General features: G+C 47.2%; 1 protein-coding gene across 7 annotated transcripts; it reads right to left on the reverse strand.

The window, feature by feature from the left end:
* Positions 1-380: 380 nt before the first annotated feature.
* Med12 (mediator complex subunit 12) lies at positions 381-23,489 on the reverse strand. 7 transcript variants are annotated; one of them, XM_055605057.1, is made up of 46 exons: positions 23,196-23,489; positions 22,576-22,680; positions 22,193-22,384; positions 21,901-22,060; positions 21,277-21,458; positions 21,008-21,118; positions 20,642-20,896; positions 19,993-20,139; positions 19,593-19,692; positions 19,345-19,481; positions 18,988-19,119; positions 18,082-18,208; positions 17,150-17,379; positions 16,634-16,714; positions 16,349-16,519; positions 16,001-16,145; positions 15,783-15,833; positions 15,371-15,489; positions 15,039-15,182; positions 14,440-14,603; positions 14,083-14,214; positions 13,524-13,751; positions 13,204-13,348; positions 12,916-13,036; positions 12,375-12,476; positions 12,164-12,277; positions 11,734-11,909; positions 11,393-11,572; positions 10,291-10,362; positions 9,712-9,845; positions 9,384-9,545; positions 8,598-8,709; positions 8,353-8,442; positions 7,727-7,836; positions 7,361-7,496; positions 6,626-6,787; positions 4,980-5,357; positions 4,601-4,751; positions 4,267-4,463; positions 4,017-4,094; positions 3,871-3,925; positions 3,708-3,795; positions 1,762-2,011; positions 1,193-1,330; positions 921-1,002; positions 381-585 (listed from the first exon to the last, which is right to left on the reverse strand). In XM_055605057.1, the coding sequence occupies exons 1-46, from the start codon at positions 23,292-23,294 to the stop codon at positions 542-544; spliced, it is 6,489 nt and encodes a 2,162-aa protein (XP_055461032.1). In that variant the 5' UTR covers positions 23,295-23,489; the 3' UTR covers positions 381-541. The 7 variants fall into 7 exon arrangements, with proteins under 7 accessions (XP_055461032.1, XP_055461031.1, XP_055461028.1 ...); XM_055605056.1 differs by having other exon boundaries at positions 4,258-4,463; XM_055605053.1 differs by having other exon boundaries at positions 3,708-3,925; positions 4,258-4,463; positions 17,156-17,379.
* Positions 23,490-25,766: the final 2,277 nt, after the last annotated feature.

Here is a 25,766-nt window from a genome sequence, read left to right on the forward strand (position 1 = left end):
GTTGTGGAAGGATGATGGGGTTCCACTGATTTCTCTCCAACCTAATAAATCCCTTCTTCTAGTGGTACATCCCCAGTGGAAGCAAGCTGTAAAGAAGTTGAGGAAGTGAGCTGCCTTTAAGGACTTAGGAGCTCATTGCAGGTTGCCTTTGAGTAGGGAAGAAAGAGTACTAATGCAGCCAGAATTCAGAAATGGAGGGCAGAGGGTGAGGGAGGGAGATGATATGGAAGGCATGAAGGCACTGAGTTGTTCATCCTTTCCCTGGTGCTCTCACAGGAGTCCTTCCACATGCAGATTCACACACTTCTCTTGCAAAGAAGCTCTATGTATTGGGTGCAGCAGCTCTGGGGTCTCTCTATATAAATAATGTACAAAACCCAACAGTTCAATGATTCATATTAACAAAAATACTAAAAATTCATTAAAAACGGAGCCTGAGGGAAGGACCTCAACCACTACTGGAGCTCGCCCAGAAAGGGGACTGGGAATTAAGCAGAAAGGCTGGGCTATATCCAGTGTACAAGCAGTTCCTCCAGGTGGTTCAGTAGCGTCCAAATATGTTGGTACTGGGCTGTGGCTGGGTATCTGTGAAAAATGAGAGACTGTCAGGGGTGGAAGACCAACCAGGGCTTGTATTCATGAGGAAAGGTAGTGAGCTGGGAAGGGAAAGGGGCCTCCACAATCTGGGCCTGAAGCCTGCACCTCAGCCACTTGTGCCAACACCATCCCCTCTTAGACAGGGTTTCTCTGTGTAGTCTTGGCTGTCCTGGACTCACTTTGTAGACCAGGCTGGCCTTGAACTCACAACAATCTGCCTGCTTCTGCCTCCCCAAGTGCTGGGATTACAGGTATGAGCCATTGTACCCAGCTCCCATCCCCTCTTCTTCCTCAGATTCTTCTTGGGAAGGAGGCAGGCTTACTGGAGAGTTGTTGTTGAAGTTGCCGCACCAAAGCTGCTGTCTGTTGCTGCTGCTGGGTCTGCTGAAGCCCCTGGCGCTGGAACTGGGTGGAAATGGAAATAGAAGATGGAACTCCAACCTTCCACCTCCTTCTTCACCCATACCTCTTAGCCTCTTAGTGCTGTAACTGACCTCCCAACACTACCCCATTACACACTGTTCTTAGCATGGGTTAGCTATGTGCCCATTCTCAAGAGCAATCCCTGAGCCTGTGGCTGTAGTTCAGCAGCTACCTGGGGCTGAGACTGGGGTTGGGGTTGGGGAGGAGCTGCCTGCTGCTGTTGCTGGTGTGGCTGCTGCTGTTGCTGCTGTTGCTGCTGTTGCTGCTGCTGCTGCTGCTGTTGCTGCTGCTGCTGCTGCTGCTGCTGTTGCTATAAGCACATAAGAAATAATTTTAAGAAGAGCAAGGAATCTGTGACTTTGTATTGAAAAGTGGGAGCAGGAAGGAAAAAGGGAATTGGGGTCAAGAAACAGTGAAGAACTCCAGGTCCACATCTGAAAGAAACCAAACAGTAATCTGGAAGACAGTGTTTAATTTTCCCCTCACTATGATCCTCAGGAAATAAAAAGGAGCAGAGGGGAAGCATCAACAGGAGGATTGTCACCAGTTTAAGACTGGCCTGGGTTATAGGCTGAGACCCTGTCTGAAGAAACCAAAGACAATAAAAAGTACTAACATACCTCAGCCATTCTGCTGGGTGCTTAGCCCATTACCTCACATTTCATCTTGGGGACAGTGTGGGAAGAATATAACCTTTCCTTCTTGGACTCCCAAGTCTTAGACACAATCCCAGGGCCTTACCCGTAGGATCTGCTGCTGCTGTTGTTGCTGCCGAATGTGGTACTGCTGCTGCTGCTGCTGCTGCTGTTGCTGCTGCTGTTGCTGCTGCTGCTGCTGCTGCTGTTGCTGTTGTTGCTGCTGTTGCTGCTGCTGCTGCTGCTGCTGCTCAGGCAGGATGGAAGTTGAACGGACGCCTGCTTGGACACCCTGAGCACTCAGCGCAGTCATAGTACCCATCATGGGTGTCTGCTGCAGTGTCTGGTGTGAAAACCTCCAAAGACAAGAGTTCCAGAGGTCAAAGCACAGGGCAGAGAAAGGGGGTGGTACAAACCCTGGGTCCCTGACCTGAAAGAAACTAACAAGTCATTGCATTCATTCCTCTTGGCTCTAACTAGAGGAGCCCTTCTGGAGTCTGACAGATTTCTAGGTCAGAGAATAAAACACAAAGACAATACTCCATTTTACTGTCTCATAACCTTAATGCTTAGGAATTTTTCGATTCTGTTTTAGCTATTTTTCTCTTATGAAAAAAACATTCTGCACACAATAAGCATTCTATAAGCACCTATCAAGTGTTTTGTGGCTGCTATTGCTCTCCAGAAACACCCCCAGCTGTTCTGCTACTTCATATGCCCTTTCTACCCGAATCTGTATATCCGTGACAATCTGCAGCTGGGCTCCCTCATCATCTCACACCTTCCCCTGTGCTCCATCCGCTCATTCCACACTAATCTCTCAACACACCAAGCTCCTCCTCTCACTGTCCTGAGCAAGCAGTCCTTTCTGGGGTTATGTCCCAATGCATTAGCTCAGTATAAATGTCATATGTCAACTTGTCCCCTCTAAGCCAGGCCCCAGCTCCTTCCCCAGCACATGTTCCACACTACACTTAAGACCTGCTCCTTTCTGTCTCCACTCAATCCAGTCCCATGTTTTTGCTCATGCTGCATCCTTTACCTAGAATGCCCTTTCTTTTCCCCTTCTCTACAAATCCTAATCATAGCTATCTTTCAAAGGCTAGCTTTAAACCATGAATCTTTCTCTAGTGACTCTGATTTATACCTTTTTCTAAGTCGCATTTTATTTCTTGGCCTCCAATTGAATATCCAATTACGTCTTTGTTCCTACAATTCTCTAAATATTCTTCTACATGGTATTTTTCTCTTTTTCTGTGTAAGACTTTACTTCTTCTCAACTATGGTAAAATAAATTTTTGTGGTGAAGAACCATGTACTTTTTTCCTACTATTTTTCCTCACTCTAGTCCTGGCACAATGTTGGCTACACATCAAGCAATTACTCAGCCCACTCTGTTATTGTAAATCCTAAGTTGCAGGGCCTCATGATAGTTACCCAGGTCTTATCTAAGATTTGACTAAACTTAACCATGAAATTCATTTGTTAGTCCATCCTAGAGTTCAACTGCTTTTTCTTCCCTTGAGACAGGGTTTCATGTAGCTCAGGCTTGCCTCACTATGTAGCCAAGGATGATCTTGAACTTCTGATCCTCCTGCTTCCATGTTGTAGATGCTGGTATTACAGGTATGTACAACACACCAGGTTTTATGTAGGGCTGGGGATCAAACTTAGGACTTCACACATGCTATGTAAGCATGCTATCAACTAAACCATATCCTCAGCCTAGATTTAACTGTTTAATGCTTTATTTAAGACTCCTTATCATGTATCATGTCTATAAACACCAGATCCTTTCTTATGAAAGTTAGCTACGCTTGTTTCTTCTCTCTGGTCCTCAAGGAAGTGCCAGGATTGTAAATTTGAGACTATTGGGTCTCTAGGGTTCCTTCCAACTTAGGTCATTTTTGTTAATGGTTATGTGACCAGATTAGTGTCCCTGATATCTCCCACAGTTCAGGCTTATTTATCACCTGTTAGCATGGGATTTTCCCAATCAGATGTTTGCTTATACCTCAGTGTCCCTTGCCAGTTCATCACTACTTTGGGTACCTTTGAGTGGAAGTCAGTCCGTGCCCATAGGTTGGGGCCTGCTGATGCACATAGCCACTGGGCCGCTGTTGCAGGTGGCGTGTAGGATCTACAAGAGTAGGATTGGTAGAAGGGTGGGTGCTCTGATAAGGCTGGCTGGAGTAGCTGGGGGGCACCATGGTACCTGCAGGGCCTGTGTGTTGCTGCAATCCCACATGAGAAACATAAGAAGTATAGCCCTGGAGGGAAGGATGAGAGAGAGAATTGGGGCATGAGGGTGGACAGCAGCCTGCTTCCCTGTCCCTGATGCTCGTAGTCCTAAGCACTTACCTGGGAAGTCTGCAAACCATAGGAAGAACTAGGAGTCATCTGATGGACAGATGACTGTCCCAACATCCCCTGATTCTGCTAAAGGGAAAAAAAAAAGAACTCAAATTCAGGAAATACTTTCTGCCATGTTTCTTGTAGGCTTCCTACCCTGCATGTTCTTGTGATGGTCCAAAGTATCTCCTCAGTTCTGTGACCCACCAAAACCCCTCTCCCTGACAGTCCTCCCTACTGCCCCTCTCACTATCTTTGCCTGGAGCTGTTGGCGAAGGCGCTGTCCTTGGGGCACTGTGGGTTGCTGCTGCCGGTACACAGAGGTCTTATAAGATGAGGGTTCTAGGCCCATGACAGTAGTCATAGTTGTAGGCAGCACACCAGGGTAAGTCGGTCTAGTTGGCAGCTTCTGCATTGGTAGTCGCACTGGACGGTATGGGTCCACACGAGGGCCACCTGGAAAAGACAACAAATTGGCCTCAACTCTTCAGCTCCGCCTTTTTTTTTTTTTTTTAATATAGTTCCAGCCATCAACATCTCCCCTGGGGAGGGAGGAATGTTCAACTCCACCATTCCTAGTGATTAGTACTTACCAGCAGGTAGTGGCTGGTTCTGGGTGTACAAGCCCATTGAGCCTTGCCTATAGCTAAGGTGGGATATGGAACCAGGATTTGCATGGTGCAGAAGGTCTGGAGGCACTGTCACACCATAGGGGCCACTCCGACCTGGACCCATGCCATAGTCCTACATGGGTGCAGAGGACAAAGGTAAGTGAGTTACATCAGTTCTGGGTGGGGAGGTGGGGGTGGTGAGGGAAAAGAATGTGAGGAGGGGTGACACTGATACAATTCACTGTTATGATTCTAATGGCACCCCTTCCCCATGAACCCCACACCTCCCATAAATCAGGAACCTTAAACTCCCTACTACACACAAAGTCAGAAGTGGGCTTAGGTAGGGATGGGGACTGGCCTCGGTCTTAGTGGCTGGCTGGCTGCGTTTCTTGCCCTTAGTAGACTTCTTCTTGCGCTCTTCGGTACTGGGAGGAGCAGTCCCTGGTTTGTCAGTCTTGGGAGGTTCAGGAGCCTTTTTCTCAGGCTCTAGTAGGGTAGGGGCTGGTGGCTCCTCATCTTCTGGGGGCAGAGGTAGTGGCTCCAGGTAATAGGTTCTGGGCCGAGGCCTCAGGTGTGTATGGTAGAGCAACAGCCGTTGCTGCTCCTCCCCTCGTGCCACTCGGCGGTCCACTCGGACTGTGCCAAACCAGGCCCAGGAGAGTGGTGCTGTTGATGGCTTCAAGCCCTCAAAAAGATCCCAGGGAGAGATCTTTTGTTTGGTGGAAACTTGTAGACCCTGCTCCCCCCACCCCAAAAAAAAAAGAGAGAGAAAGAAACAATGAGCTGTTGAGAATTGGAGAACAGGAGGCAGGACTTGAGAACTTATAGAAAGGGTAAAATATCTGTTGACAAGTTTTCAAACAAGGAAAGAGTTTTAAGTAGATCAGGGAAAGACAGGCACTGACACATGGATGTATGCAGGAAAGAATATTTTTACTGGGACAGGGTTGAATTATAGGAGAAAGGTGTGGAGGGGAAAGGGGAGGCCAGGAGGGAAAGAGGTACTGAAGAAGCAGACAGGGAAACAGATGGTGAGGAGGAGAAAAGCTGAGAGAAGATGAGATGGATAGAAAGAAGCCAAAGAGGCGGAGGAAGCAAAACAAGGAAAGGTAAGGGAGGGCAGGAGAAGGAAAGAGAAAGGAAGGGAGAGGAAAAGAGAAGAGAGGAAAGGAGAGAAGAGAGAAGAGATAAGGAAAATTCAAGATGACAAAGAAAGGCAGTCAGACAGAAATAAGAAGAAAAAGACAGAGGGGTAGGAGCAGAGAGACAGGGAGGGGCAGGAAGAGGAGAGAAATAGACGGGTGAAGAAAGCAATCAGGAGAATGTGTAAACTAATGGGTTTCAATATGCATTTTAAACTCTGCATTCCCTTTCTCCTTCTTCTATGCAGAGTAATATGGTTAACCCAGAAAAATATTGCAACTAAGCGCTGGATAGCTGGCCCCGTGGTTCAAAGTCCTTGCTGCTCTTGCATAGGGCCCAGGTTTGTTTCCCAGAATTCACATCAGGTGGCTTGCAACCACTTGTAACTCCAGTTCCAAAGGATCCAACTTCTGGCCTCCACAGGCACCTACATATGTAAGTGGCATATATACAGCTATGCACATAATTTTTTTACTCCAAATACTGAAGGTGACATGAAAAATAAAAGAGGTGAGCTGGGCAAGTAGAGACATAGAGAAAAGAGATAGGGTGTCAGCAGAATGGTGACAGAACAAGAAAACAGTGAGACAGAGAAGAGGGTAAGACATGGAGTAAAATGGGAGAGGATAGTGAGACACAGGTAGAAGTAAACATGAGACTCCAAAAGAAGGGGAGGTAATGTATAAGGAAAGATAAGTTATTTGCTCAAAACCCCACAAATGATTTGCAGGTTTTCTTGGGGAGAGCCTAATGTGCTCCTGATTTTCATATATTTGCTGGCGTTGTGAGATCAGAGATTAACCTGGGGTGCTGGGTGTTGTGGGGGAGGGATAAAGGGCATGGGAAGACAACAGGACATGCCTCCTTCTTGAAGATGGAATCAAAGCCAGCAATCTTGTTGCCCTTGGTATCGATAAGGGAGCCCTGTGGTTCACAAGTTATGACGTCTCGGTTCTGCTTGGGTAGTGGCAACAGTTGGTGAACCTTTTCCAGACTGTCTGACTGGCGTTCCCCCAAGTCCTTCTGCAGACACAGGAAGGTGGATCATGAGTTCAAAGATACAGTAAAAGAGGGACAGGCAGTCTCAAGAGGTAGCATAGAACATAGTGAGTATAAAGAAGACACTCAGAGCTGACCATGGTGGTGTAGATATATAGTACCAGCACTTGGGAAGCTAAGGCAAGATTATTTTAAGTTTGAGGGCCAGCCTTGGATATTTAAAGAACCTCACACCCTGTTTCAAAAAAACGAAAATAATCTCAGCACTTATGCAACTGAGGCAGAAAGATTGCTATGGGCTCAAGTACAAATATAGGCTATGTAGTGAGCTACAGGACAACCTGGGCTACCACATGAGATCCTGTCTCAAAACAACTAAACAAAAAAATTTAAATTACAAAAAAAGGCAACGGCACTCAGTAAATCCCCACTGCACAGATAAAAAAAAAAAAAGAACAGACAGGCAAGGGAAGGGAAGAGGGCTCAGATCAAAACAAGTTATCTCATTCCCCACTCCCAGGATGCACAGTAAACACAGAGTCAGGGCAGAAGGAGCTGAGCCTCCAGCAGCCCCAAACCTTGCTCTTGACTTCTCACCTGAAGCTTCTTCACCAGGTTCATATATGCACGTTTGTTTTCCTCCATGCTGCCTTGCGAGATGCTGGACATGTCTGCAGCCAATGTTCCATTGATAAGCACACTCAGCATATCCAGCACAGTAGTGAAGAGCTCACTGTGGTAGGCAGGAAGCCAGGGAGAAAAACCAGGGGAGCAAAAGTTTAGGAAAAAAAAATGGGCCAAGAGGTCACAGGCAGAAAGAGATACTCAAGATGTCATCCCAAGGGGCCTGAAATCATTGTGGTGGGGGTAAACCCAGGGCCATGGGGTGGGTGGTTGCTGAAGTTGGCATGGGTTAGGGAGTCGTTCAGGGCATGACCTGCATGCAGGGCTGGGGATGCTCACTTATTAGACTGCATGTCCACGGTGCCACTGATGATGATCTCCAGGAGGAGCTGGGCCCACTCTGTAGTCTGCTGGGTACTACGCTGCACCGTGTCAAACATGCCCCCAACCTGCCAGGACCACAAGTCGGTCAGAAAGTTGAAGCTGACGGTCAGTTCTTGACAAAAGCTTAAGTTAGAACCTGGTTGGGTGGGAGCTAAGGCCCCTCTTCCCCCGCCCCGCGGAGGCCTTGTCCTGTCATTTGTACCTATGATTTCCTATTCAGTCTTAGGTCAGTGGCTGAATTTGATATGTCGGGATTTGTTTCCTTACTTATAAAGACATGGGACTTGTACTAAATTCAACATTCCATAATGGGTTTCTAGTATTGCTAGGGCCCAGCCAGAATGTCGAATACTGGGGCAGGGTTCCTGTAAGCATACAACGTATTCAGTTTATTAGATCCTGGCCACAATTCAGTTCCTTTAACCATTTTAAGGTCCCACTTCCTTTAGGAAAGCGGTGTTAATATTGGAAGACCTCAAGGAACCCAGAGCCTCCATTCTCAAACCTGTCCCACAACCTGGGGCTTCTTAATTGTATCTCCAGCCCCACCCTTTCTTCCTTCACCCCAGATTCCCCCTCACCAGGTTGAGCCGAAGTTTGAGTGCCTCATGCATTAGCTGCTTTGGTTTGCAATCATCTAAGTACTGGTTTTCTCGCCAGTTAATCACAATCTAGGATAGAAACAAGTTTGACACGCTCAGGAACCTTCCCTTCTCTCCAGTCCAAATCACCAAACATTTTTATCAGAGAATAAGGAAAGGCCTATGCATATAGCAGCCACTTAAGAGGACCCCGTGTGTCACCTCTATGGCCCGGATGCGCGTACCTGGTGCACCTGGCTGTGGAGGGAGGCAAGGAGCCCTTCACGTTGCTCATCCTGTCCTTTCAGGCATGTCAGAACCAGTGATAGGAAAGGCTGCTGGCTCAACAGGGACATGCTACATTCACAGGGAGGGGGAGGGCAAAGAGAGGAGGAGACCGTTGGCCAAACACCTTCCAACGTCCTAGTCCCAGGTTCTCTTAACGCATTTTTTCTTTATATTTCATTGCTGGTTTTCCACGTATTTTGTTTTATGTGCATGCACGTGCATATGCTACGGTGCACATCTGGAGGTCAGAGGAAAATCTTGCGGGATTTGGCTCTCTTCTTCTGCCATGTGGGATCGAGGGATCAAACTCAAGGCTGACAGCAAGCATTTTTACCCATGGAGCTATCTTGCTGAAACCTAGATTCTACCTCTAAGATGTGACCTCCTGCTTAGCCATGCCACTCAGAACTTGACTTGCCACTTACTTTTTTCCTCCCTCCCTTCACTTTTCTTTCTTTTTTTTTTTTTTTTAATTATTTCTGTTTTTTGAGATAGGGTTTCTCTATGTAGCCCTGGCTGTCCTGGAACTTGCTATGTAGACTAGGCTGGCCTCAAACTCAGCAATCCCCCTGCCCTTTGCTTCCCAAGTACTGGAGACAAAGGTGTGCACCACCACACCCCACCCAAATGCCACTTTCTCATGAATCCTGTTCTCTACTCTGAGCCCCAAAGTTTATTCTTCCCTGGTCCTGCCATCTCTCTCCCTTTCACTCTTCAGTTCTCACCCACCAGAACCCTTTTACCTCTTCTGTTTTTGTCGATCTCGTTCCTTTCGGGAAGAGGAACCCAGATGCTGACCCTTCTCCAATTCCTCCCCAGCAGCTTTTAATACATGTCCCTGGACTGAGGTGGGCAGTTTGGCAATGAGAGGAGCCACCAGCCATACACCAGAACGTTCCAGAGAGCTAGGAGACAGAGGACATAGGGTCTAAAGGGAGTCAGGGGGGCAAGACTGAACAATTTATCATTTCTTTTCTCTGGGCATGTCCAGTATCACCATTTCCAGAACATCATTCGTGCTATCAGTAGAAAATCTTATGAGGCACATATCCTAACATGTTTCTACCCAACCTGAGCACAGGTTTGGTCTTGCTGCTGCTGGGCATGTTGCTTGCTGTACTTCCAGAAGATGACCCTGTCTCTGCTGACTGTTGGAAAACCTCGATTGTGGCCTTGGCAATGTTCTCCAAGAGAGAGTTCATCTCCTGAGGAGGATGAAAGGAACAGAAGTCCTAAATAGGCAGTTAGTAGTGAGGGGAAACATGGCAGGAGAAATGGGAGATGAGACTGAAGGAGAGCACAATAGAGATTTACAGTGGGGACAAAACTGTGTCAGAAGCTGTGCCCTCTTGTGCCTCCATAGCTCTATAGTTCTCTACTGTCTTCTCCTTTGCAAACCTCCTTATATCTGCAGCCACAGAGGCAGAATCTATGACCACCATACCCATACTTCTCCACAGCAAAAGGCTCAAACCTCTCAGCCCATTTCTCTTATCAATAGCTCCATGTGTCTACCATTCTCATAGCCCCTCTTATCTCTTTCAGTCAGGAGCTGAGGGTAGGACCTCAGCTCTTCTCTGATGGCTGATATTTCTGATTCGGGAACTGGAGGTGAGCCTGGGAAAGGAAGGGTCTAGGATCATTACTTACATTGCTGGGGGTCTGCTTGATCATGAGCTGTAGTTCCAAGGAGGACTGGCGCATGGTCCACTGGTCTAAGTTCTGGTGGTAAAAACCCCATTTCCAAACTAGTCACCACTGTGTCAGCTACTATTTTATGGCTAATCCTTACTCCCCCACAACAGACTCCTAGAAGTTGGAAAGGGACCTCTATGTCCCTCTCTTTAGAAAAGACCACATTTAAACAATACCAAATCACAAAAAACTAGTGTTTTACCATGGTTAAAAGTATGGTTTCATGGGTATTTCCGTCTCAGAGCCTCACAAAGTTCTACTTAATAGTTAACCTTTAAATACCTAATGTTAAGGTTGAAACCTAACTCTGTTGTTTTATATCAGCTGCCCAAAGTCCCCCACAGAGTCTTTAAAGGACACTCTTTCAAAGTCTTGCAGAGATTGGAAAGTTACTGTTGGGTAATCTCTCTTCAGCACTATCTCCTCCAGGCTAAAGAGACTTCATTCCTTTAGTTCTTCCTTCATGACCTTATTTTTCCACTCCAGTCAGTCAAATGTCTGAAGCAAACAACATGATAAAGCAAAAGGGCACAGGCACACCTGAGTCCACATACTGGCTCTAAACTAACTGGCTCCTTGTGTGACTTTGGATGAGTTAATTAACCTTTCAAGCCTCAGTTTCCTAACTGGTCAAACAAGGAGATTCATATTCACTTCCTAAGGTCATAAATAACAAATGAAAAACCTGAATGCATGGTGATGTGCACACAGTGCCTGTGCATGAAGTACATTTTCGACTGCAGTAGTTATTACCACTCACTCACTGAGCCACAACCAAAGTGCCTTATATGTAAAGCCGAATCCAGGGTTCTCAGAGGCAATTTTTCCACAGATGAGCTGTACTCAGTCCAGATAGTTGTGTACTCACCTAACAGCCTAGTTCTTGAGGGCAGCCCTAACTCTAGACCAAACCACTAGATCTGATCTTAGGCCCTTGTTGGAGATGTTTTTCTTGCTCCCATTATCCTCTATGCTTGTTCATCTAATAATTGAACAGTTCCCACTGTTTCCAGGTAGAGTCCTGTGCTTCCCCCAGCAACCCAGCACCTTGGCCTACCTTGAGAATACGTTTAATGCGCTGCCGCTGGGGGTTTTCTCCGTCTTCATTGTCCAGCAGTCGATGTGGGTAGCAGATGAGCTGCATGAGGCGCTGGGCCTGGGCACTACTCAACACTGGGTCTTGTAGATCATTGCTATCCTCACACAGTGACTTAAGGCAACGTTCTCCTACCCATTCCTAAGGAAGCTGATAATTAGAAGACAGCAAGCAACCCCAGGAAGTTGTGCCAGGGACGGGTCAACCCAATGTATAGCAGGGAGGTAATGTGGTCATAGGCTAGAAACAGGACTCTATTACATTGCAGCACTTAGGTGGTGTGGGGGGAAGGTAAAACTGACCTGTTGGCAGATGCTTCGAAGCACGTACTTGGCATAGACATCCAGACTTGCTGTCTCCACAGAGATGTTGCGGCCACCCTGTCTGCGACTGCTACTACCACCTCCTCCCTCCTCTTCTGGAAGTTCTTCTGTCCCTCCCGTCACAGTGAAGCCTGAACCTTTTAGCTCCGCATCCCCTGCGGTTCATGGGTGGGAGATAGGGAGGGCACTGTGAGATCAGAACAGTGTGTAGAGAGCTGCTCTGGCCCACAGAGGCAGAAATTCCCCTAAATGAGGCCCCATGAAACAGAAATATACTCCTCTCCCTCCCCTCTTCTCCAAAGGTCAGAGAGACCACCTTTGGGAGGGAGAAAGACTGTCCCTGTAGTTTAGTTGGCACTCCACCCTATATACACTTCTGGCATGTCTCTCTTCCTACCACCCTGCATACCTAGTACAAACACAGCCTTGAGAACAGCAAACACAGCTCCGTCCACGATGCGGTTCTGGGAGGCAGCCAGCAGGTGGCGGTCACAGGAGGACCGGATTCCAACGGTAGGTTTGTCTGCCAGGGAGCAGAAGTGAGGGGAAGCAATAGGATAAGCAGTGGGCTGGGAGAGTCAAGTTTCTGTGACTGCCTGCCTCCAACCAAAGTCACTTACTTCCATCAGACTGGCAAGGATTGAGTTGTGGTGTCTTGAACAGGTGGAGGAGGATGCGGCAAGTAAGCCTGGCCCCTGGCTCAGAATCCTGCTCACTACAAGCTAAAATGAAGACAGAGCATATCTGAAACAAATGAAACCAAACTCTATGCATGTGTATGCGTTTGTTGGGAGGAGGAAGGGTGAAATACAAGTGAGGTGGAAGGAGAAGAAACAATATAATCCTGAAAGGGAAATGGAGCACAGAAATGTTACACAGCTGAAGGATCAAAAACCTAAAAGGTCCACAGGCTAGGCGGAAGCTCAGGAAGGTATTGGGTTCCATCTCCAGATAGCGTGTATGTGGGGGGGGGGGGGGGGGGGGGTGACATTAAGGCTGCAAATTCAAAATAGGCTCTTCAAGCCTTCCAGCCTGGAGTGCAACAAAGGACTGGCCTGGGAACTGGAGCACGGTATTCCACGATAAGAGGATGACTATGGAGTATGTATCCATAGATGATGGGAGTCCTGATATTCTAGGGGTTACAGATTGGTTCTATACCGGCATTGAGGAGTGAAGGGATGGCAGCACAGCGAATCAGGTCTTCTAGGAGCAAACACTGTCGTGCAATGAGGATGGCAACAAAAGTGGCCAGGGAATCATGAAAAGACAAGTCACTGACCTGAAAAAAGTAGACAGACAGTGAGTCAGTATATAGGGAAGGACCCAGCCAGTGCGCCACGTCTCCACTCTGCTCAACTCTGACCCTCTTTGCTCTTGATTGTAGCCACATGTCTACCAAAGAGGTAACTGCCTCTTTCTCCAGCAAGACCCCACCCAAAGGCTTACGTCTACATTGCACAGGAGATCGTTGAAACCACAAGTGCCATTGTTAGAGGAGCAGCACAAGGCTTTAAGAACTCCTAGCCACTCTGCACTCAGTGACTTGCAATAGCCAGTCAGCTCCGCACACAGGATTGCGATGTCATTTACCCTAGGGGAGAGTACAAAAGCCCTCAGGAAAAGTCTTGCCCCACAAAACCTCAGACTCATAACTTCTTGTCTCCACCCCCATGACAATGAAAGGTATAGTATCTTATGGGTAAGCCACTCCTCCCAATACCAGGTGGAGGCATGATGGCCATTTCTCAACTCAATATGACCCACACCTATCAGGATCATGGTGTCCCACGCAGACATGCATGAGAGCATTGCAGACAAAGCTGTAGCGGTTAGCAGGGTTCTCACTAAGACTCTTGCCGAGCCCCGTGTAGGTGAAAGTGTGAGCAGAAGGGTTCTCCAGAGTGTCAATCATGAACTCCGGTGCCCAGCGCATATTGGATTCTGATGGCTCCACATTACAGTAGATGGTGTTCTTCACTTTTGAGCAAAAGTCACTGCATGGACAGGGGAAAAAAATAGAAATACTGAAGATCTAGTGATGTATAGGGTTGGGCAGGAGAGGGGAGAAAAGAAAAGGAGTGAAGGATGGAGGACCTTGGGAGAAGAAAAAGGGAGCTGGGCCACAGCAGACATGGTAGGAAGGGACCCACATGTTAAGAAAGAGTGGCCTGTGAAGGCAAGGAGGAAGAAGGATCACTTTCAGTAATAAGTAACAGAAGGACATAGTCCTTAATGGTCTTGTACAGACAGGAGGGTGCCGAGGTGTGCAGTAATGGGAAGGACGTTGGACTAGCCCCACTCTCTTACCCCTTCTACCTCTCTTACCTGAAGAGCTCCCCAAATTTGCTCTTTAAATGGCTACAGGAGGTATACAGATCATAGAGATAAGCAAGGATACAGCGCTCTGCAGAGGAGCCATCTGAACGGTTCATTCCATGTTTCACTACACCACAGAGCCTGTCACAGAGGCAGGGTAGGGAGGATTAACAGGTGATAGACAGGGCCCAGGACACAAAGGCCCTGTCTATCAACAAATTCAAGTGTCTTGGCGAAGCTATGCCTACCCCTACCTTAGCAGCAGACTCTGCCCTACTATGTGGACCCACATGTCCTTCCTAGGCCATCTCTAAATGGCGTTCACCAGAACCCTGCACATTTCAGTTACTCTGAAACCCTGCTTACCCCTCAAATACTTGTGCCATCTGGTCTTGGTTGAGGATGAGGCAGGCGTGATAGTGTCGAAGGACAGCCACAATACATAAGCATAGGCTGGTAGTGTAGCTGCCCACCAGATCAGATGATTTGAGAAGGAGCTCAGCCTCAACCACACTCAGCTCATTCAGCAGCTATCAGAGAAATGGAGGTGAAACATGAGAAGCCCCTTTTATTGAACATAACCTCACTTTCTATGAGGAACTTGGCATGGCTAAAGCCTGAGCCCCTTCTTGCTGAAGCTACTTCAGGAGAGAAGGGTCAGGTTACCATGCCCCAGTGTCCTGCAGTGTACCAGCAGTGTCTCTAACTGGTCTCCAGGACAGCATGCTATGAATGCCACAATGGGAGGGTGGTTTGTACCCAAAGCTCTAATCTGTCTCTTGGGACTCCCCAGGGAGCACTTAAGTCTCTATTCCAGCAGTCTTAGCTCATGTTCCACTCCCCCTGTGCTAGTCTTCCAGACATCTAAACAGCCTGGGAAGCTAGCTGGAATCTCTACTTTTGTCTTCGTGACCCTACAGACCATGAATTCCTTCTTCTGCCCTTATCACCTCCAACTTCCCCACCTGAATAGCAAAGTCGATGAGGCCACTGATGCTCAGTGAATATTCCATGAGGTCGAAGATGAACTGCACATGCTGCACCAGAGGCAAGTGGTATGACATGCCAAGGGCAAAGCTCGTGATCTGCTCCAGAACATTCCGGGAGACCTGATAAGGGCAGTGCGAGTGAGACAGGAATGGAAGGAAAGAAGACCAAGGGAAGCAGTAAAGGATGGTGGTGGAAAGGGGATGAGAGCAGCAGGCTTAGCCTGCTTAGTGGGGGAGGGGGATAAGATGAAAAGGAAAACAGGACAGGAAGCGAGAATGTGGGAGAAGGGGGTTGCAGAGGCCCACACCTGAGCCGTGACCTGGTGTTGGTCATAATGAGAAAGATGCTGGAACTTAGCAAAAATATCTTCAGCAGTGGGGAAGGCTTCAGGACGGCTGCGGCGTCGCTTCTGCCCATCTTCCCCACCTGAGGGGACAGTTGAAAGCAATGAGTCAGGACAAAAAAGAAAACTAGTTGGTCGGGTAGGGGTGTGGAGAAGGGACTATGGTAGGAAGGGAGGAGGGGAAAACAAAAGGAGGGAAGGGAGGGAAAAAACGGGGAGGGAGGTCAAGGAAGGGCTGGGGTAGGGACAAACAGGACAATGAAGCACACGTTTAAAGGACCACAGACTATGTGAACCCCAGAGGAATGTGTACGGGGAGGTGCTAAGTTAAGGGTGGGAAGGGGAGAAGGGCAGTAAGGGGCTTACTGTGAGGTACCTAAGAATGTCAGGTCTCCAGGATTCAGAGGCACAATAGGAGCAAGCTGGTCTGTAGAGGGGGGGAATGAGGGGGAAGTTTCAAAAGGACTAGAGCTCTCAGGAGACTCCAAGAGACAGGACATTGGGACATGACTGGGGAGTGCCCTACACTGGGCATGGGAAGACTGACTAGGGCATTCTTAGGGGAGTCTTCTATTTAAGGAGCCTCAAACCCACCAGTCTCTGCTGTCCCTTTGCGGTTCAGAACCTTCAGAATATCCTTGGTAATCTTCTTGATGGCATGGCGGGCATCATCTCGTTGCTTCCCCACCCCAAACAGTACGACCAACCGCTGGTTGCACTCATGGCTGCATGACTCCTCCTGCATCCCAGCAGCACCATCAGACTCCATCACAAGTCCTTCCCTCCTCTGAAGAGCATGCTTTGTATCTCTCAGCACTCCCATGTTCAAGCCCCTTCTCAAACACACCCACACCCTTGGGAACGGGTCCAGCCCCTCAGCAAATTCCTTAGATGAACATCTGGGCTTAAAAACAGACCATCACAAATGTTGGAAAACAGTACCTGTGGGATTGGAAAGTGTGTGGCATACTGCACATGTCGTGGCTGGTCATAAAGAACCCCAAGTGTCCCCTCGATCTTCTCTTTGGGTGGGGGTTTCACTTCCTTTTCGACATCTGGTTTCTCAGGGGATGGGCTTCCCTTCCCCTCACAAGGCATAGTAGGAGAGAACAACTAAGAAGGTGAAAGGGCAGAACATTCAGGGGAAGCAGGAGGCATGAAGAAATTCCCAAAGGAGGCATAAAGGGAGAACCAAGGCACTGGATTCTTCCATGCTCAAGATCTTACTGAGAAATCAGGCTTTTCCATGTCCTCAAAGAGCACACTGGAACTAGGGTCGATGTCCATAGATTCAGAGAGGCCTGGATCCTGAAAGCATACAACAAAGCAAGAGCTTCCTTAGCCAGGAGCTGGCTCCTCAGTATCCAGGAAAGTACACAGAGAACTGCATCAAGGAGGCATGAGGAAAGCCCAAGTTCTGGATTCAAATCTTGTCCAGTTACTTATATTTGTGTTTGTGAGCCTAGCCTTTAATGGCTGAGCCATCTCTCCAGCCTTTGTCCAGTTACTTAACCAGTAAGTAAGTAAAGCCTCCGTTTCCATCAGCTTCAAATGGAAGGCATAGTACCTCATAGACCTTTTCTGAAGACCAAGTGAAAGACTTATATGAGACTACTTATAAGCCACAAAGTACTGAGAAAATACTTAGTATTGTTGAGTAAAAGAGACTCTCAGAGGCTTCCAGAAGCTGTGAAAATGGGAGTATCAACAGTAATAATTAAGAGCAAGGAAAAGGACACACACCTCTACCTTGCTACTGCTGCTGCCTTCGGCCTCCTTGCGCTCTGGATCATCCACAGGATCATCAAAGGGAGAAGGAGGCCGAGGACCAGGGGCTCCAAATGCAAGGTCCCCCCGGGAGATAAGAGTGCAGGTGTACATGTTGTGGGAGAAAACATCATGTCGGATCAGTTCACAGAACAGCAGTACTAAGTTAAAGAATTCCACTCGTTCACTCTCACTGCGGGGATCAGCTACAAGGAGGGAATGAGGAAAGATGAGTTAGCAGAACAAAAAAATGGGACAAAAAGAGGGAGGAACATGTCAGTAATGGCGCTCTTAGACTACCGCAGAGAGACATCCCTGAGGCAATAACAAGAACAACAACAATTCAAAAACTGCCTAGAGATATGAAGTATGGTTAGTGGAGCTGGAAAAATGCCTCAGCAGCTAAGAGCATTCACTGGTTGTTCTTCCAGAGGGCCTGGGGTTTGATTCCCAGCACCAACATGGTACCTCACAATTGTCTATAAACTCCAGTTCCAGGGCACCTGATGCCTTCCACTGGCCTCTGCAGGTACCAGACATGCACAAGGTGCTCGGCATACATGCAGGCAAAATACCCATATACAATTTTAAAAGAAAAGTAGGGTTGGCTTTACCACTTAATACTGACCACCAACACCTCACAATGATCAGAGCATCTTTGCTGCTGTGCCTAAAGTAAAAACGCTTTGCTCGCATGCTCTTGGGTTTATTTTTTTGCAGTTCTCTCTATTCTGTTAAAACTGTGAGACCATCAAGGAGTAGAATTATGCCTAAAAGTAATTCTGCACAGAGCCCAAGACAGAAATAGAGACCAGAAGATCCTTCTTTTATGTTTTCTGATGACACAGCTTGTAACTGAATCTAGGCAGTTACAATACTATAATTTAGAAGGTTTTAGGTGTCCATACTTAGCATGGGAGCCTGTGTATCCAGAAACTGCAGGAGGACATCCTGGAAAATGGGTGCACTAGGAGCAGAAAGGGAACCAGAGGCGACAGAACCTTTCTCATCAGCTGTTTCAGATTCTCCACAACGCTGTAAGAGGAGAGAACAAACTGAGGAATGAATTTTTTCCTGATTCTTCACTCTTTATCTATATAACCTTGGAAGTATCACCTGTCTTGACTCCATCGCACACTTTTCATTTCCTTTGCCACCTCACAACAACAGCCGTGATCTCTTTGCTAACCAGTTTATCCATCAGTTCCTTTCTATTAGTGCCTTATGTCCTTAACATTCTCTGGTAAATTTACCACTTTTGTTTATTTGGTTTTATGAAGCAAGATCTCACTATGTAGCTCTGGCTGGCCTGGAAGTCACTTTGTAGACCAGGCTGGTCACAAGCTCATCAAGATCAGCTTGCCTCTGCCCCCCAAGTGAGTGCTGGGATTAAAGTCAGGCACCACCATGCCCAGTATTTTCTATAAAACTTTTTTTGAGACAGAATCTCTCTATGTAGCCCTAGCTGTTCTAGGACTTGATAGGTAGACCAGGCTGGCCTCGAGCTCACAGAGATCTGCTTTTCTCAAGCTCCTGAGAGCCAGGATTAAAGGTGTGCCCCACCTGGCTTTTTAACTTTTGAGATTGTCTTTCTATCTAGTCCTGGTTGACTTTTTAACCATGATCCTCCTGTATCTGACTTTCAAGTGCTGGAATTACATGTATGTGCCAAGACAAGAGCTTTCTATCTGTTGTTTCTTTCTAATCCCGCTTGTCCAGTCCCAATCTCAGTACTACCTCAATCACTCCAATATGTCCAAACCCAGTTAGATTCTTTCCATTGGGCATTTTATTCCCTTTTCTTTGCCTCTAACCTCAGCCTCAATTTCAGCTTGTCTCTTCTCCAGGAGCTTGGCTACTACCATAGCGCGATGTCGACCAGAGCGCTTGCAGCTAACAGCCCATTCACATAATAATGATACTACAGCATCATCATCGGAGGAAATCTGTAACCAAAGGATTTGACAAGGATAAGTAAGGGAAGGCTGGGACAAAAGAAATGAGTTCTTCTTTCTTCAAGACAAAGCCCCAGCTAAAAACATACTGGGCCCAGGAACCAGGTAGAAATCTCTTCAGGAACCTCCTGGTTTCAATAGCATACTATACCTTTGCCTTATACATACTGCTTCTCTTGCAATGTTTTTGCTCTTTCTGTTTCTCTTCTTACTCACCTCATGACCATCCTTACTAGGCCCCAGTCCAAAGATTCGATTACAAAGGGAGTCAAGAGAGTTACTAAAGTCAGAGCGCTCAAAGCTATGGCTATCCAGCACTTCTAAAGTATGGAGCACCCGTCCAATGGTGAAACCTAAGGGCAAAGAGTAAAGGGGACATAACTAGAGGCTCAATGCATTCAGATTCTCAGATATCTATGAAACCATCACTCATCATTTCTTAGTTTCTGTCCTCTGATACCAACCTGCAGTAGCTTCCTGACACTTATCAAAAGACCAGCGAACCTCAACTGCTTGTCCTCGCTCCTTGATTTGTTGTTCAATCTCTCGCAATTTTGCACGGACCTGCAATTAAAAAAAAAAAAAAAAACTCCAAGGAAACACTCAGATACATTAAAGGCTTAAAAAAAAAAAAAAGTAGCTAAAAGCTAGGCATGGTACGTCTGTGATCTACCACTTGGAAGGCAGAGGCAGAAGGATGGCCATTAAGTTTGGGGCCTGCCTGGTCTACACAGCAACTTTCAGGCCAGCAAAGGCTACTCAGCAAGATTCTGTCAAAAAAACAAAACAAAACAAAAACAAAAACAAAACAAAAACATAAAGCACATCCCAACTTTGAAGTTCCAGGGTAGCATTTAAACTTACCTGCTGAGTAAAGGCACTGTTACCCTCTGGCATGGGCAAGTTGGAAGGAGCAATAGGCAGGTGGTCAAGTGGTGAGCCTGTCTTAATTCGGCTATCAGTCAAGGAGTAGTGCCAAACTAGGGCACTAGGACAACATAGAAGGATGGTCTGCCAGATAAATAGATACATCAAACCCAGTTATCACGGCTACCTCTCTAAAATCCCCACTTATTCCCACTTCCGTTAGGTTTCACATCTCAATTAGGTTTTTACTATGACTGAGTCCTTGGAGCAAGTATCATTCCTGATCCCCCTCCTCTTTACCGTCCCCTTTTTTTAATAGTATTTTGAGCCATAGTTTCATTTGGCTATGTAGCTTAAGCTGACTTTGAACTCCCAATCCTTCTGCCTCTTCTTTCCAAGTTCTGGGACTACAGGAATACACTATTATACCCAGATTCTCATACACTTTCCTAAATAGCTTTGGGCTGACTACTTAGCCCTGGAAGAGAATGTCCAAAATCTCTAAAAGGAAATATCCTATCACAGAGAAACAATAATCTTTGACCAGTTACTTGGTGCCTGCTCCCACCTCTGAGATGGACTCACACCCCATTCTCCAGGATGAGTAGTCAGTTCTTTATACTTTCTGGGGCCCTTTAGTACCTACCTGAAGGATACAGCTGAGGCCAAAAACCAGCGGCCGGTGCTGAGGGCACATAAGCAGGTCACTAAAGGGAGTTGAGGGTGTACTGCTAGTTGGGGCTTGAGGTGCAGGGGTAGTGGGCAGAGAACTTGTTGACTGAGCAGATATAACATGAGATGAGTGGCTGCTCACGCCATCCAACTGTAGAGCCAATCTCCGGGTACAGAAGTAGGCAAGGCGGCGGGACAGATAGGCAGACTGAACAAATTCCCCTGAATACTGTGAAAATATGACCAACACAGCCCCTAGTTTCCTCCAAAAGACACTGCTATGATGTCTAATTCTTACACAAATCCCTCTAAACATTCCCTTCGTAGGTATAGGTCTTACTCGAAGCAGAAGGGGAAGCAGCAATTTAAGCAATTCATCCTCTCCAGGGCGTATTTTCTCAAAACACTCAAGCACCCAAGTCAGGAACTCATGTCTGTCCAGCATTCCATCCTATGGATAGCAGGGAACTATTAGAGGTAAGGCAGATAAAGTGAATGGAAGAATGAAGAGAGCCTAAATAGGTAATGTAAAAGGCAAATTCCATTCTATATGGACAGCACAGGATAAGGTGCAACTCAATGCCATGGACATCATGTCCTTGCTCCTACCTGAAACATGAACATGGCAAGCTTCTCATTGTAGTCCCACTGCCTGATTGCCACCTCTACATCATGGGGCAAGGGTCCTACAGCAGAACCACAGGCTCCACTTCCTGCAGGCCCTGGCCGATAGTATTCAGCCATTTTCTGTAGCTGTTCCCATAAGTACTTTGTGATGATTTGAGTCCATTCTAAAGAAAATATGGAAAGGGAGCTATGTGACACTATTCTTAGGCTTCAAATACTCTGTATCCCCTATCTCCACCCACAATCACCACAGCTCTGGGCTGTATTCATCCTCTTAGCCTGTAGACAAATGCCACCTCCTTAAAGCAAGTAATCATTATGTCCACTGACGTCTCAAAGAACCTTCTGTCTACTCTTTTGGCATTTACCACATTCTATATTTAATTATGCTACATATGCCTTAGCATCTTCACTAAGATCCAAAGAGCAGAGATTATATGCTGGTCATCTTTACAGCCCAGTACCTGGGCAAAGCAGATAACATGCGTCCCAATTGAGTGAATGCAAGATTTATGCAGAAACAAGGAATACTGGCTAGGAAGAATTATTCTAAGGCTCTATCACTCCCTGAAGCCATCAGTGGTACATTTGTACAGAATCACTTACCAGTGAAGGGGTCAGCAGTATTTTTCTTCTTAACCTTAGTCTCAGACATTGCTGCATAGTAGGCACAGGTCATCTTAATGAGCCAGGCAGCCCGCATCACAGGCACTGTGTATTTGGCTAAGTACCCAAACACTTCTTCCTTCTTACTGAAAATGGGGACCTGGATGGACATCACAAACAGAAAAATCTCTATTACCCCAGGAGCTGACACCATGTAGCTTAATCTCAGAATATAGGTAGGTACCTGATACATTCCCCACTTTGACATTAAGAATAGGAAACAGTACCTCACCTTTTTGGCTAGGTGTGTGAGTGGTTTGGTGCCAGCCAGGTCAGTGAACCAGGTGTTAATAGCACTCTGAGATCTTGCAGTCACCAGCCAGAAGTTGTCCTTCTGGTTCATTAGAGACTTCCTGCGACCAGTGTCAGAGAGGGTATTGCAGCGTAACTTCTCTGCGATAATGCTGCTGAAGTTGGAACTGATCTAAAGGAAGAGAAGTATACCTCAGGGGGATAAGGACAGGTGGTCCTGCTTTTCCTGTGGAAATGGCAATGTGGTAGCACTGAATTATGAACTCTGCCATTTAGGTTATCCCTTTTTAGTTTCCCCAACCCAGAGCCTTTGCTCCTCAGATTTTTCCAGCCTTTTCCTTCAGCCTGGCAGGGTTGTCTCACCTTGGCAGGATTGAAGTTGACGTTCTTGGCACTGCCATGTTCATCCCCAGAGACAGCAGGCTGATTATTGAAACCTTGTTTTACATTCAAAGCCGTCAGTTCATCCTGAGGCAGAAAAACAGCATTTTAGCGCACCCCCATTCATCTTATAGAAGAGGTTGTAAGAGAGGGCAGAGGGGAAGGTAACAAGGGAGAAAGGGAGGAGGAGGATTCTGAGTAGAAGAGATTATTTAAAGCCCAGCCCTTATGTTCATTTGGACCCCACCCTCAGCCCCACAGTCAATGAAGAGTCCCACATCTCCCAGAGCGACCTCAACATCACTCTTCCCTTGAAGGGACCTCACCAAGCTGGTCCTAACTTTCTGAGGTTTGTGTGTGAGTGTCCACATGAGTGTGGAGGGGGGCACCTCTGGCGTGGCTCGTGAACCATTGCCTGCTCAGCAACCGGAACTGCCGGCAGACCCTACTCTCTGGCACCAGTTCCACTCTACTCTTCCCCCTTTTGGGACTTTTGCTCTCACCTAATCGCCCCGCCCCCCCTCCTTCCCAGAACTGTCAGTGTCTCTTTCTATACTAATCACCTGCCCGGACCCCGTGGGAACTGGGATTTGTGAACGCACCTCCTTCTGTTTGGGATCTTGAGGGTACACATCGGGAGGCCCCAGCCGCAGCCGCTTCAGGGGTCGGTGTTCATAGCTCAAGATCCCGAAAGCCGCCATCTTGCCCAGCCCGTGCCGCCGGAGGCGCCTACAGGGCCAGGCGAGGTGGGGAGGGAAGGGGCGGAGGGCGGAGGACTGGAGGTAGCGCGGGGACAGCAAGCCAGCCGGGCGGCGGTTGAGAGGACCGAAGCTGAGAGAAGGGGGGGTGGCGGAGGCGGGGCACGTTAGTAACTCTCGATTACTGCCGGAAACTGCTGAGGGACGCTGGGTACCGTCGGACAATACTGACTGCAGAGTGGGTGGGGCCTCGCCAGCGCGGGGCGGAGCCCCACAGCCCAGAAGCTTTGGGCGCTAAGAGGGAAAGTCAATTTTACCTACTGAAAATCTACCAGCGTGGCCCTTGCTGGAGGCGCAGACCTGAAATAGGAAAGGCAGCCGTGGTGCTGAGCCCTAGCAGGAACTAGGTTCCCGTCGCCTCGCTGAGTTCTTGGCCTAAAATAAGTGCTCAGGAATGTTTAGTCTAGTTAATAATTGCATCTTTTACTAATCACTCAGTTTCTTAGTTCCTGCATCCGGATAATGGGTATGCGAATACTTCCTTCAAAGGACAGTTGTAAAGATTAAAGATTAGAAACTACTATTGTTTAAGAAAGGATTTATGGCCGGCGGGAGGTAGTGTTTCCTTCCAGTGTTTGTGTGTATACACGTGTGTGTGCGTGTGTGTGCGTGTGTGTGTGTGTGTGTGTGTGTGTGTTTGTGTGTGACAGGCTTTCTTTGTGTAGCCTTGGCTGCTGTCCTGGACTCCAGGCTGGCCTTGAACTCACAGCAGTCTGCCTGCCCGATGGTGGTGCACTCCTTTAATCCCAGCATTTGGAAGGGAGATGCAGAGGTAGGGGAATTTCTGAATTTGAGGCCAGCCTGGTCTGCAGAGCAAGTTCCAGAACAGCCCTGGCTACACAGTGAGATCATGTCTCAATAAATAAATAATTTTAAAAAGAGTAGCTGCAGAGATGGCTCAGGGATTAGGAGCACTACCTGTTCTTCCGGAGGACCAAGGGTCAATTTCCAGGACTCATATGATAGTGTTAGCTAGAGTTAGTCTGTAACTCTAGCTCCGAGGTTCTGGTGCCTTCTTCTGGATCCCTCTGGCACAAAGTACGACATGTGATGTGTAGATTTACCTGCAGGCAAAACATTCATATAAATACAATAATAATTAGTTGGACGGTGGTGCATGCCTTTAATCCCAGCACTTGGAAAGCAGAAGCAGGCAGACCTCTGTGAGTTTGAGGACAACCTGGTCTACAAAGCGAGTTCCAGGACAGCCAAGGATACACAGAGAAACCCTGTCTTGAAAAACCATATAAATAAATAAACAAAGAAAAAAAGAGCAAAATGTTAATAAATCCAGGGCTGCAGAAATGGCTCAGTGCTTAAGAGCACTTGTTGCTCTTGCAGAAGACCTGGGTTGAACTCCCCACACCCACATGGTAGCTCACAATCATCCATAATTTCAGTTCCAGACCTAATGCCCTCTTCTCACCTCCACAGGTACCAGGCATGCATGTGGTTCACATAAATGAGTGCAAGCAAACACTCCTACACATAAAAATAAAATAAATAAATCTTAAATTTTTTACTTAGTTTTTTTTGAGGGGGTTCAAGACAGGATTTCTCTGTGTAGCCTTGGCTGTACTGGACTCACTTTGTAGACAAGGCTAGCCGCAAAGTCACAGGGACCTGCCTGCCTCTGTCTCTCTAAGTGCTGGGATTATAGAAATACACCACCATGTCCAGCACAATTTTCTTTTTAATAAAAAGAAATTTTAAAAGAACCTTTGCTATAGAAAGAGGCACCCACTATGTCACAAGCTTTAGACCTCCTTTAATACAGTTTCCCTGATCTAGGGACTGTTATTGTCTCCATTTTCTGGATGATTGAAATCTGATTTTGTTTGTTTGTTTGAGACAGGGTCTCTCTGTGTAGTCCTGTCTGTCCCAGAGCACCTAAACTTGCTATGTATACCACTTAGAATCAAACAGATCCTGCTGCCTCTGCTTCTCAAGTGTTGGGATTAAAAGCCTGCATCACCACACCCAGTTTAAGGAAAGCCGATTTTCTCTTCTTTTTCAAGACAGTTTCTCTGTGTAGCCTTGGCTGACCTAGAACTTGCTGTGTAGTTGCCCTTGAACTCACAGAGTTCCAGCCTGTCTCGGCCTCCCAAGTGCTGGGATCAAAGGCCTATGCCACCACCACCAGGCAAAGAAGCTGATTTTCTTTCTTTTCCTCCTCTTCCTCCCTATCATCCCTCCTCCTCTTTCCTCTTCTTTTTCTTCTTTTTTCAGAGACAGGGTTTATCTGTGTAGCCTTGGCTGGTCTGGACTTTGTTGACCAGTCTGGCCTTGAACTCACAGAGATCTGCCTGCCTCTGCTTCCCTGAATGCTGGGATTATAGGTGTGTGCCACTGTTCCTGGCTAAGAAACTGATTTTCAAAGAGTGATAATTTGCTTGCCCAATATTACACAACTGA

The sequence above is a fragment of the Psammomys obesus genome, unplaced genomic scaffold, assembly GCF_907164565.1.
Source record: "Psammomys obesus unplaced genomic scaffold, mPsaObe1.curated_primary_1811, whole genome shotgun sequence".
NCBI classification, from domain to species: domain Eukaryota; kingdom Metazoa; phylum Chordata; class Mammalia; order Rodentia; family Muridae; genus Psammomys; species Psammomys obesus.

Coding starts and splice junctions, on each gene's coding strand:
- Med12 (XM_055605051.1), bottom strand. CDS start 23,294: ATGGCGGCTTTCGGGATCTTGAGCTATGAACACCGACCCCTGAAGCGG. Junction 10,363..11,392: donor GCATTAAACGTATTCTCAAG/GTAGGCCAAGGT, acceptor TTTTACCACCAG/AACTTAGACCAGTGGACCAT. Junction 4,095..4,257: donor AACAGCTCCAGGCAAAGATA/GTGAGAGGGGCA, acceptor TTTTCCCTTTAG/CAGAATCAGGGGATGTTGGG.